Source organism: Ixodes scapularis, unplaced genomic scaffold (genome assembly GCF_016920785.2).
Source record: "Ixodes scapularis isolate PalLabHiFi unplaced genomic scaffold, ASM1692078v2 PGA_scaffold11__112_contigs__length_91849675, whole genome shotgun sequence".
Taxonomy (NCBI): Eukaryota; Metazoa; Arthropoda; class Arachnida; order Ixodida; family Ixodidae; genus Ixodes; species Ixodes scapularis.
The window spans coordinates 91,037,812-91,051,370 of NW_024609837.1; the positions used below are offsets into that span (position 1 = coordinate 91,037,812).

General features: G+C 44.7%; 1 protein-coding gene across 4 annotated transcripts in view; it reads left to right on the forward strand.

Moving 5' to 3' along the window:
- LOC8031367 (alpha-2-macroglobulin-like protein 1) overlaps window positions 1-13,559 on the forward strand; it is a 209,204-nt gene that overhangs the window by 191,989 nt on the left and 3,656 nt on the right. For all 4 annotated transcript variants that reach the window (XM_029988207.4, XM_029988211.4, XM_029988219.4 and 1 more), the window contains 2 exons: window positions 503-590; window positions 1,233-1,301. In XM_029988207.4, the coding sequence (XP_029844067.3) occupies window positions 503-590; window positions 1,233-1,301 (157 nt within the window). The remainder of the gene's footprint in view (window positions 1-502; window positions 591-1,232; window positions 1,302-13,559) is intronic.

The window sequence follows — 13,559 nt, forward strand, 5'->3', positions numbered from 1 at the left end:
GAGATGCATAATACTATCGAGAGTTTAGTACAAGACTGTTCTATGTTATGTTTTAATATAACGATGGATGTAGCATTTTTTGTGTCAGTGACAACAGGGCGCAACAAAAGTTTTGACATTATACAGGCTATTGCTTTGGAGTTAATACATTTGTATTTTGGGCTTCATATATATAATTAATTTCTCAAATTTAATTGCGTTGTTTTTGGGTGATTCCGGAATTCCATTTTGAGAACTCTTATACTCTCTTATTGTTCCCATCGCTAGTTTAGAATAAAAAGTATTATCTAAAGTTTGATACTTGGCAAAGTTTGGGGCCAAATGATCTGTGTATTGACTGTTTTTCAGTTCTGTTCACTGCTTTCTTTTGTAGTCCTAACAACCTGCATAAATTTGTTTCTCTTGTCCCCCCGACTAATAGAATGGGCAGATGCAATGCAATTTATTTCATACCCAGAGTCTTCCAGGTTCAACTTCCTGTGAATGCTCATTTTCTTGGCAGTTACACCGAAGGATTCCTGAGTTCCGCTGCAGTTGTTGAGATTTCGCTGCTTACTGGATTTTCAGCTGATGACCAGTCTTTGAAGGAGGTAAGAGTGGATTTGTTTTGCATTTCAAATGATCATCATCTGCCTATGGTGTTTTAAAGGCGGGAAAATGTTATCGTACCAATTTTCACCTGAGAGGCACTATTCGTAGCCTTACTATCAGTTTGATGGCTGCTTGTAGCATTGAAGCAAAACTTTGATTTTAAAAAGATGTCGAACCATCCACAGCTGGTATAATCCTGTGTCCTTTGCTTGTGTGTGCCCTTTGTTTTTCTTGCACATAAACCCCCCAAACATTCTGGTTCCATAGATGAAGCTGATAGGCCGCCAATAATGATTTCAAAAGGGTTACATGTGGTTTTATTGATACGTGCATTTTTGCAAAATAATTTGCTCGCAAGATAAGGTGATTTTGTGGCTAAACAAAAATAATTTTAATTCAGTTCCATTAGAAAAAACAACTTAATAACGATAATTAGAAACTTATGCAAAGAAGTTGGAACCCAAGGAATAAATGCCACTCAATGGGAAGAGTACTATGCAGCACTAGGTGGACTGTAGGGAAGAAATCGGGAATGAAAGCAACCTTGATGCCGACCTGCAGTGGCTACCAGTGCTGAAATCTCCTATGGATGAGCACAAGGGTTCCTCAAGTGCCATTAAGATATGTTCTTGCATTTTCAGTTGGTGAATGCCGGCGTGATCAAAAAGTATGTTGTTACTGATAACAAGATTCAGCTGCTTATTCAACAGGTAAGACATGTGGTCCTAAAGGGGGGAAAAGCATTGCATACATAACATGCATGCATGAAGTTTTAAAGCATTTTTACTGCTATCCCCAAATCTTCTCCGTCCGTGGATTTCCCACCTAATTTAGCGGGAAAATTGATGAGCTGTTCAGTTTCCCCGCTAAACTGGACCTACGGACGAATCCTTGCTGCGGAACGCATTCCCTATATTCAGTTTCTCTGCTTAATCGGGCGAGAACATTGATGACGCGTGTCCTCACGTCATGTGACCCATACACCAATTCAGGAAATGGGAAAAGTGACGTTGCATGCCCTTACTTCACGTCAACTATAGTATATGTAGTTAAGCTGATAGATTTAGCTGGAAAATTGACGTCGCATTCCCAATATTCAGTTTCTTTGCTAAATTGGGCGAGAACATTGATGACGCGTGTCCTCACGTCATGTGACCCATACACAAATTCAGTAAATGGGGAAAGTGACGTTGCATACCCTTACTTCACGTCAACTATAGTATATGTAGTTAGGCTGATAGATTTAGCTGGAAAATTGACGTCTCATTCCCAATATTCAGTTTCTCTGCTAAATTGGGCGAGAAAATTGATGATGCGTGTCCTCACGTCATGAGACCCATGCAACAATTCAGTAAATGGGGAAAGTGACGTTGCATACCCTTACTTCACGTCAACTATAGTATATGTAGTTAAGCTGATAGATTTAGCTTTAAAATTGACGTCGCATTCCCAATATCCGGTTTCTTTGCTAAATTGGGCGAGAAAATTGATGACGCGTGTCCTCACGTCATGTGACCCATACACCAATTCAGTAAATGAGGAAAGTGACGTTGCATACCCTTACTTCACGTCAACTATAGTATATGTAGTTAAGGGGGGACATGGGTCTTTGGAGCCAAAAACTTCCTAAAACTGCATGCTTTTGAAAATGGTGATGGCTGTTGTTCTTCTGAATCTACCAGGCTTATAATTTCGTGAATGAATATTTGAGCTATAAATCAATTTATAATATCTATGCGGGCTGTATGTGCATTGAAGTTGACTCTAAAACATTGTTTTCACAAAACACAATTTTTGGACTCGTTGAAAATTTACAGGAGGGATATCTCAGCATCTAGAGCAGATAGAAATATAACCGTTCCTGAAATGTATAGCTGAATGTGTGAAGCATACAATGTTGAGAGCAGATTTTTTAATATAAGTCTAGAAATATTTTTATTAGATTTTTTGCTATATTACTTGTTAGCCGTGCATTGAGCACTGAACTTCATTGTGTGGTAAAATCTCTAATGAGTTTATCTTAAAAGCGCTTCCAACATTGTATTCTCTACACTTCGTAGTATCTAGCCATGTGTTAAAAAGAATATTTTGTTGAGCAGTTTTTCTCCTATCGTTTTTCCAAACAAAGGCAGGCAAGTTTTAATTATTTTGAGGACAATGCTACCGACTGAGAAGATGACCAGATATATGAAATCAGCACAAAAAGCTGAATAAGCTTGTGCAGTTTCATTAACTTTGGTCATAAAATAAGAAAAAAAGCTCCAAGACCAGTGTTCCCCCTTAAGCTGATAGATTTAGCTGGAAAATTGACGTCTCATTCCCAATATTCAGTTTCTCTGCTAAATTGGGCGAGAAAATTGATGATGCGTGTCCTCATGTCATGTGACCCATACACCAATTCAGTAAATGGGGAAAGTGACGTTGCATACCCTTACTTCACGTCAACTATAGTATATGTAGTTAAGCTGATAGATTTAGCTGGAAAATTGACGTCTCATTCCCAATATTCAGTTTCTCTGCTAAATTGGGCGAGAAAATTGATGCGTGTCCTCACGTCATGTGACCCATACAGCAATTCAGTAAATGGGGAAAGTGACGTTGCATACCCTTACTTCACGTCAACTATAGTATATGTAGTTAAGCTGATAGATTTAGCTTTAAAATTGACGTCGCATTCCCAATATCCGGTTTCTTTGCTAAATTGGGCGAGAAAATTGATGACGCGTGTCCTCACGTCATGTGACCCATACACCAATTCAGTAAATGGGGAAAGTGACGTTACATACCCTTACTTCACGTCAACTATAGTATATGTAGTTAAGCTGATAGATTTAGCTGGAAAATTGACGTCTCATTCCCAATATTCAGTTTCTCTGCTAGATTGGGCGAGAAAATTGATGATGCGTGTCCTCACGTCATGTGACCCATACACCAATTCAGTAAATGGGGAAAGTGACGTTGCATACCCTTACTTCACGTCAACTATAGTATATGTAGTTAAGCTGATAGATTTAGCTGGAAAATTGACGTCGCATTCCCAATATTCAGTTTCTCTGCTAAATTGGGCGAGAAAATTGATGCGTGTCCTCACGTCATGTGACCCATACAGCAATTCAGGAAATGGGGAAAGTGACGTTGCATACCCTTACTTCACGTCAACTATAGTATATGTAGTCAACCTGTTAGATTTCGCTGGGAAATTGACGTCGCATTCCCAATATTCAGTTTCTCTGCTAAATTGGGCGAGAAAATTGATGATGCGTGTCCTCACGTCATGTGACCCATACACCAATTCAGGAAATGGGGAAAGTGACGTTGCATACCCTTACTTCACGTCAACTATAGTATATGTAGTTAACCTGATAGAGTTAGCTGGAAAATTGACGTCGCATTCCCAATATCCGGTTTCTCTGCTAAATTGGGCGAGAAAATTGATGACGCGTGTCCTCACGTCATGTGACCCATACACCAATTCAGGAAATGGGGAAAGTGACGTTGCATACCCTTACTTCACATCAACTATAGTATATGTAGTTAACCTGATAGATTTAGCTGGAAAATTGACGTCACATTCCCAATATTCAGTTTCTCTGCTAAATTGGGCGAGAAAATTGATGATGCGTGTCCTCACGTCATGTGACCCATACACCAATTCAGTAAATGGGGAAAGTGACGTTGCATACCCTTACTTCACGTCAACTATAGTATATGTAGTTAAGCTGATAGATTTAGCTGGAAAATTGACGTCGCATTCCCAATATTCAGTTTCTCTGCTAAATTGGGGGAGAAAATTGATGACGCGTGTCCTCACGTCATGTGACCCATACACCAATTCAGTAAATGGGGAAAGTGACATTGCATGCCCTTACTTCACGTAAACTATAGTATATGTAGTTAAGCTGATAGATTTAGCTGGAAAATTGACGTCGCATTCCCAATATTCAGTTTCTCTGCTAAATTGGGCGAGAAAATTGATGACGCGTGTCCTCACGTCATGTGACCCATACACCAATTCAGTAAATGGGGAAAGTGACGTTGCATGCCCTTACTTCACGTCAACTATAGTATATGTAGTTAAGCTGATAGATTTAGCTGGAAAATTGACGTCGCATTCCCAATATTCAGTTTCTCTGCTAAATTGGGCGAGAAAATTGATGATGCGTGTCCTCATGTCATGTGACCCATACACCGATTCAGTAAATGGGGAAAGTGACATTGCATACCCTTACTTCACGTCAACTATAGTATATGTAGTTGACCTGTTAGATTTAGCTGGGAAATTGACGTCGCATTCCCAATATTCAGTTTCTCTGCTAAATTGGGGGAGAAAATTGATGATGCGTGTCCTCACGTCATGTGACCCATACACCAATTCAGTAAATGGGGAAAGTGACGTTGCATGCCCTTACTTCACGTCAACTATAGTATATGTAGTTAAGCTGATAGATTTAGCTGGAAAATTGACGTCGCATTCCCAATATTCAGTTTCTCTGCTAAATTGGGCGAGAAAATTGATGACGCGTGTCCTCGCGTCATGTGACGCATACACCAATTCAGTAAATGGGGAAAGTGACGTTGCATACCCTTACTTCACGTCAACTATAATATATGTAGTTAACCTGTTAGATTTAGCTGGGAAATTGACGTCGCATTCCCAATATTCAGTTTCTCTGCTAAATTGGGGAGAAAATTGATGACGCGTGTCCTCACGTCATGTGACGCATACACCAATTCAGTAAATGGGGAAAGTGACGTTGCATGCCCTTACTTCACGTCAACTATAGTATATGTAGTTAACCTGTTAGATTTAGCTGGGAAATTGACGTCACATTCCCAATATTCAGTTTCTCTGCTAAATTGGGGAGAAAATTGATGACGCGTGTCCTCACGTCATGTGACGCATACACCAATTCAGTAAATGGGGAAAGTGACGTTGCATGCCCTTACTTCACGTCAACTATAGTATATGTAGTTAACCTGTTAGATTTAGCTGGGCAATTGACGTCGCATTCCCAATATTCGGTTTCTCTGCTAAATTGGGGGAGAAAATTGATGACGCGTGTCCTCACGTCATGTGACCCATACCCCAATTCAGTAAATGGGGAAAGTGACTTTGCATGCCCTTACTTCACGTCAACTATAGTATATGTAGTTAAGCTGATAAATTTAGCTGGAAAATTGACGTCGCATTCCCAATATTCAGTTTCTCTGCTAAATTGGGCGAGAAAATTGATGACGCGTGTCCTCACGTCATGTGACCCATACACCAATTCAGTAAATGGGGAAAGTGACGTTGCATGCCCTTACTTCAAGTCAACTATAGTATATGTAGTTAACCTGTTAGATTAAGCTGGGAAATTGACGTCACATTCCCAATATTCGGTTTCTCTGCTAAATTGGGGGAGAAAATTGATGATGCGTGTCCTCACGTCATGTGACCCATACACCAATTCAGTAAATGGGAAAAGTGACGTTGCATACCCTTACTTCACGTCAACTATAGTATATGTAGTTAACCTGTTAGATTTAGCTGGGAAATTGACGTCACATTCCCAATATTCGGTTTCTCTGCTAAATTGGGGGAGAAAATTGATGAGGCGTGTCCTCACGTCATGTGACCCATACCCCAATTCAGTAAATGGGGAAAGTGACGTTGCATGCCCTTACTTCACGTCAACTATAGTATATGTAGTTAAGCTGATAGATTTAGCTGGAAAATTGGCGTCGCATTCCCAATATTCAGTTTCTCTGCTAAATTGGGCGAGAAAATTGATGACGCGTGTCCTCACGTCATGTGACCCATACACCAATTCAGTAAATGGGGAAAGTGACGTTGCATACCCTTACTTCACGTCAACTATAGTATATGTAGTTAAGCTAATAGATTTAGCTGGAAAATTGGCGTCGCATTCCCAATATTCAGTTTCTCTGCTAAATTGGGCGAGAAAATTGATGACGCTTGTCCTCACGTCATGTGACCCATACACCAATTCAGTAAATGGGGAAAGTGACGTTGCATACCCTTACTTCACGTCAACTATAGTATATGTAGTTAAGCTGACAGATTTAGCTGGGAAATTGGCGTCGCATTCCCAATATTCAGTTTCTCTGCTAAATTGGTCGAGAAAATTGATGACGCGTGTCCTCACGTCATGTGACCCATACACCAATTCAGTAAATGGGGAAAGTGACGTTGCATACCCTTACTTCACGTCAACTATAGTATATGTAGTTAAGCTGATAGATTTAGCTCGGAAATTGACGTCATATACTGTACAGGATTGTATCCTAAACAAATTCAAATGATTACTTCCTAAACACTGCATTTCATGCTTCATAGAACTTTGTTGCTTTTTTGTTGCTTTCATAGGCATTGGGGGAATCGGACACTTATGGGCAATGATTTATTGGTGCCCCAGGACTTTGTTCCAGAATTTGACTCTCTCATCATCTTGAATGTTTTGCTTAAATTTAATATGAATTCTAAGATCTAATCTAATGGAAGACCTCCATTTATTTATTGTTTCATTGCAAGTAATACGTTACTGCTATGTATCTTCAGCACAAATTTTTATGTGCCTGAAAGCTGGCCATTTCAAATGATAATTTAATTTTTAGCAGGACGATGAGCACTTATATTCTTTTCCTAAGGCTCAAATAGTGTTTTTATCTTGTGATTTGGTAATGATTGAAAAAAATAGTCAGAGTGCAGGCAAGCTGGTGTAAGTTAGACATGATTGTAAATCTGAGACTGGGGCAGAAAAGAGAACGCAACAGAAGGTAGAAAAAGAGGAGGCAACGTCTCAAACACAGCTGCAAAGTTTATTTTGTACACGCCTTATATGCCACAACTCCAATGCCGTCTCTAGAAAAAAAAATAAAAACAATGACAAGACAACAATGAAATTTGGTAAACCTTCTCTTATCTCCCTTGACCTCACCTGTGAAACACTCACACAAAGGGTCACTGTTGTGTATGCAGCAGATCGGGCAACTCTGAGCGATAGCAGCGCCATCCTCCAGTAGGTGGGTGTGGAAGGACTCACTGTTTGCCAGTCCGTTTTCTACCTCTTCGACTCTTGTACGCGGCCGAAGTCGGCCTTGTAAATAAACCCGTGTTATGCATACCTAAAATTTGGCGACGAGGTCACAGACCAACGGTGAGCGACGGCGGCCGCATGAAGAAGCAAAAACAAGCGGCGAGACTCCACACGAGGCAACGAGGGCGAGCGGCTGCGTAACGGCGGCGGCAGCGGGCAGAACGAGATGGCTTCGGAAGCTAAGCCTAGCGTTTCGAACGTCTTCATGGGTCGACTGGGCCACATGGAAGAGTTTTCGCCGGACCACCCGGAATCCTGGCCTACGTACAAGGAACGCCTGGAGTTCCACTTCGCGGCGAACGGCGTGGTCGAGGAGCAGCAGCAGAGAGCAGTGCTGTGCAGCGTCTGCGGTCCGGCTATCCTTCGCTCGCTGTGTTCGCCGGTGACGCCGGCAGAGGCGCCGTATGCGGACAGCGTTTCGAAGCTCACAAGCCACTTCAAGCCAAGGCCTTCGGTAATCGTACGTTTCTCATTCCACAAACGAAGTCAGCAGCCTGGTGAAGACATCGCGGAATTCTTCGCGGACTTGCGCCGACTCTCTGAGCACTGCAAGTTCGGCGTCTTCCTGGAAGACATGCTCCGGGATCGTCTCGTCTGCGGCGTTAGGGACGAAGGGCTGCAATGGCGTCTCCTGGCCGAGACTACGTTGGACTTCAAGAAAGCGTACGATAAGGCTGTCGCTGCCGAGTATGCCACGAGGCAAACGGAAAACATCAGAGGAGCGTTGCCTGCGGCGTCCGATTTACAGGATCAAGTGCCCAAGGATGCCAAGCCGGGCGGAAAACAAGAACCCTCAAGAGAGCCAAAAGCGACAGGAACAAGGCGGTGTTCCCGCTGCAACGGCGACCACGACTCTACAAGCTGTGGATTCCGCAACGCAGAGTGTCATTTCTGCAAGCGGAAGGGGCACATCGTTCGAGCCTGCCGTCTAAAGGAACAGGCAAGGAGCAGGGCCAAGAGCGACAATAAACGCCCAGGCAAGTTAGGACGCTCAGGAGTGTACGGACTTTACCACATCGCCAGTGGACTGCCCGCTTTCATGGCAACGGTCACCGTGAACAGACAGGAGGTATCGATGGAAGTGGACTCTGGATCCGTCTGTTCCATTGTCAATTTGAAGATACTGAACAAGCTGGGAATCTCGAGGAAGGCACTTCGACCGTGTTCCAGAGGAGTGCGGACCTACACACAGCAGCCTGTCCGGATCGTGGGTGAAGTGGAAGTTCTTGTAAAGTACAACGGTAGAGAGTGCAAGCTACCTCTACTCGTCACAAAAGGGTCTGGAATCAGCATCCTGGGGAGAGACTGGTTTCAACCGTTATGCATATCCCTGGAAGGACTGCACCAGCTCAACGGAGCTCCAGTTTCCGAGAGTTTCAGCGGAGAAGGCCAGCCAGCTGTACGCAAGGGGGTGACGAGTGTCAAAACTCTGCTGGAGGACTACCCAAATGTGTTCAAGCTTGGGTTAGGGAAGAGCACAGGTCCTCCGGTGCGGATTGAAGTGGAGGAGCAAGCCACACCCAAGTTCCACAAGTCACGGCAAGTACCTTTCGCTCTTCTGCCGAAAGTGGACGAAGCCACCGAGAAGTTAGTGGAGCAAGAGATTTATGTTCCGGTCAAGCATTCTCATTGGGCGACGCCTATTGTTCCGATTCTAAAGAAGAATGGAAAGATGAGGATTTGCGGAGACTACAAGGGAACGCTCAACCCAGTCGTCAAGTGGGAGACTTACCCACTGCCCACTCCAGAGCAACTGCTCGCAAGACTGGGAGGTTGCTCGGTGTTTTCTCGGCTTGACTTGGATCAAGCTTACCAACAGCTCTGTGTCGACAAGGACACCGCCATGCTGCAGACCGTGACAACACACAAGGGCCTGTTCAAGGTGACGCGATTGCAGTATGGTGTGGCAGTAGCCATCTTCCAACGTTACATGGAAGGAGTACTAAACGGACTCAAAGGAGTTCAGTGTTTTCTGGATGACATCCTCATTGGTGGAAGAATAGTCGCCGAGCACGACGAACGGTTGCGTAAGGTGCTGCAGCGTATCCAAGACGATGGGCTTCGTCTGAATGCCGACAAGTGTGCATTCAGGGACAAGGAAGTGACGTACCTGGGGTACCGTATTAACAAGGACGGAGTAAGCCCTTTGGGTGAAAAAGTTGAAGCGATCAAGCAAGCTCCGGAACCAGTGAACAAGGAGCTATAGTTGTTCTTGGGAGCCTTAAATTTCTATGGCCGTTTCCTGAAAGGAGCTTCACACGTGTTGGAACCACTTAACCGCCTCCTGGACAAGGACGAGGCATGGATTTGGACAAAGACTGAAGCAAAGGCGTACCAGAGTGCCAAGAGCCTGCTGGAATCATCAGCCGTCTTAGCACACTATGATGTGCCACGTCCCATAAGGCTGGCCTGTGACGCGTCTCCGTGCGGGCTGGGTGCTGTACTGAGCCAAGTGGGAGAAGACGGCGTTGAAAGACCAGTGGCCTTTGCCTCGAGAACTTTGTCAAAAGCAGAACGTAACTATGCACAGATAGACCGGGAGGCTCTGGCTTTGCTATTTGGTGTTCGGAAATTCCACCAGTACGTTTTTTGTCGGAAGTTTCAACTCTTGACAGACCATAAGCAAGAGGCCAATAAGCTGGGCCTCTTGCACCAGGCCAGGCCTGTTCCTACCGTGTTGTCACCTCGGATGTTGTACGTACCTGGCTCCAAGCTGCCACATGCCGATGTTTGCAGTCGTCTTCCGCTTCCTGTCAAGAATGAGCACGAGCCACCATTGGGAGACATCTTGCTGCTTGAGGCAGCGCTGGAGGTTCCTCTAGATTCTACCAAGATCGCAGCATTAACATGGACTGACCCGGTTCTGTCGTGTGTGCACCGCTGGATTTTGCAAGGCTGGCCTTCGGGGAAGCTGCCAGAGGAATTCTGCCCCTTTGTGGCCAGGAAGAACAAACTGTCCAGCTACAGAAACTGTGCTCTGGGGATCTCGTGTTGTGATTCCGGGTCCTGCACAGGCTCAAGTCCTTGATACCCTACACACCACGCACCCTGGAGTAGTGCGGATGAAAGGTCTTGCACGTAGCACAGTGTGGTGGCCGGGCATCGACAGTCACGTCGAACGCAAGGTAGCTGGCTGCCAAATGTGCCAAGAAACTCGACAAGCTCCCAGCAAGGCACCGGTGCACCCATGGGAGTTCACGAAGAACCCTTGGTCTCGTTTGCACATTGACTTTGCCGGTCCCTTCAAAGGGAAGGTTTTTCTGCTGGTCGTCGATTCGCATTCCAAGTGGTTGGAAGTTTCTTTGATGGAATCAATGTCGACCAGAGCAGTACTCGAGGAACTTTGAACGATGTTTGCTTGCTTTGGCATTCCCGAACTACGTTCACGTCAGAAGAGTTTGCTGAGTTTGCAACCAAGAATCAGATCCGGCACATTACAGTCGCACCCTATCACTTGTCCTCCAATGAGCAGATTGAGAGGATGGTACGGGAAACAAAACAAGTGCTACTCAGTTGTCTCAAGGAGATTGGGCAACAAAGCTGTCTCGTTTCTTGTTGGGCCCCCCAGCACATCTTACCCAGTACAACTACGGGGAAGAGTCCGGCTGAACTTCTGATGGGGAGACGACTGCGATCTGCATCCCGATTTCATCTGGATGGATCATCTCTGGAGCGTTACTTCCGAGATGACTCTCAACGAGTTTGGGAGTTCTGTCCCGGCGATGCGGTGTATGCATGGAACTATCAAGGTAGCACCAAGTGGGTTCCCGAGTTCATCGCTTCAGTCACAGGACCCCTGTCGTACCAAGTTCGTCTGTCCGACGGTCGCGTTTGGCGAAGACACGTTGATCAACTCCGCAACCGTGCCAGTCCACTAGACCTTGGTGGAGCTGCCAGTGACACTTGTGACACGACCGATGGTGATCACTCCCCTGTGGTTGGCCAGGACCCACCACTGCCGGGGGTGAATGAAGATTCTCCAAGTCCAAGTCTACCCGCCAGCCCCACCACCTTCTTGCCTAGACCCGACGGTCCTAACCTGCCTGGAAGCCTTTCACAGGAGCGGAGCTCTCCCAGCCAACCTGCAACAACAGGAGCTTCTAGGTACCCTTAATGTGAGAGAAGACCCCCATGGCATTACCAGGACTATGTTCCGTAGGGGGGAAGGGATGTTGTGTATGCAGCAGATCATCGGGCAGCTGTGAGCGATAGCAGCGCCATCCTCCAGTAGGTGGACGTGGACGGACTCACTGTTCGCCATTCCGCTTTCTACCTCTTCGACTCTTGTACGCGGCCAAAGTCGGCCTTGTAAGTAAACCCGTGTTATGCATACCTAACAGTCACATTCTAGCGTAACCACTTCCACCCGGCGAACGTAGGTGAATCACTACTGGACATAAAGAAAGGGTTTAACCTTCAAAGGTGCGATTCCTCTAACAACTCACTTAGTCCAAAGAAACTTTACCAGCATCAACTCTAGCACCTCCTTCACGGCGTTCATCAACCTCTTCTTTTTCGGAGAATAATATAAATCTTTTAAATTATTCTCTGAAGGAGGTGCTAGAGTTGAATCTGGTAAAGTTTCAACCAGAATCGGGCATAACAGTGGAAAGCTTCCTTACCGTGTTGGATCTCTATTTAAAGTCAACAGTCCTGGAATACAATAATCGAAAATACATCCAGAAAGAAGGTGCATGCATGGGCTCGTCGGTCGCTCCGTTGTTAGCCGAGATATACCTCAACAGTTTGGATAGGGTGTTGTTTGACAGGATGGTTGAGTTGTCACCTTACGTGGGCTTCATCAAAAGATATATAGATGATATTTTTGTCTGCAGATTTGATGAAGGGAAATCGGAGTATCTTGAAAAGCTTATTAGGTCAACGGCCCCGGAGTTGCATTTCACAGTAGAAAAACCAGAGGTGAACATGTTGCAGTTTTTGGACTTGCGCATTGAGGTGAAAAATGACTTATGTTGGGAATATGGTATGAAGATAGCTAACCGGTGCTTCCCCAACAAAGTTGTCACTCTAAAATTGTTAAGGCGGGAGTTGCGAAATCATTAATAGGTAATGTGCTAAAAAGGTCATGTACACATTTCATGAGTCAAGCTTTAAAAAGACAATGGGGAAGACTGGAGGATGCGGGGTATGAAGAAACTTTCCTAAAACGACAACTTTCTATTCAAATCGCAGACAAACGGGATGAACCAAGTGTGAGGAACCGACGAGTTGCTATACCGTATTTTCACGACATTTCTCATAACATAAAAGCGTGGGCTAAAAAGTTTGGCGTAGAAACAGTGTTCACATCGGATTTTAAGTTATGCAAACTTGCACCTTTTGAATTGAAACAGGAAGTTTGCCAGAAGGCACATCGCGAAAAGTCGGTACCGTGTAAGAATTCTGTGGTTTATGAGATTCCTTTGTAGTGTGGATTTAAATACGTAGGTCAGGCGTCGAGATGTCTAAATGATAGACTGACGGAACACAAGCGGAATGTGAAAAACAACGCGTCCAATTCCGAGTTAGCCAGGCACCTTCTAGAGTGTAATAATTGTAAAGCCAACTGGTCTGAAGCGGAAGTAATTCACAAAGAACGTAATGATATGAAACGTGCAGTTCAAAAAACGATTCATATAACAACGTCTGGCAACTGTATAAGTCGGGTGTCATTGCAGTTTGGGAACGAATGTAAACAATTTCTACACTTGTAAAGTTGTTTTTTTTGTACTAGCGGTGTTTGTATGTGTATCCTTGGACGTGTTCGAGAAAGTCGCAGTGTTTAGCCAATTGTGGTTCGTTGTAGGAGGGCAATGTCGTTCTCAGTTCTGGAGATGGCCCCAGTTCCGGCTGTTAGCAGTGTCTAGT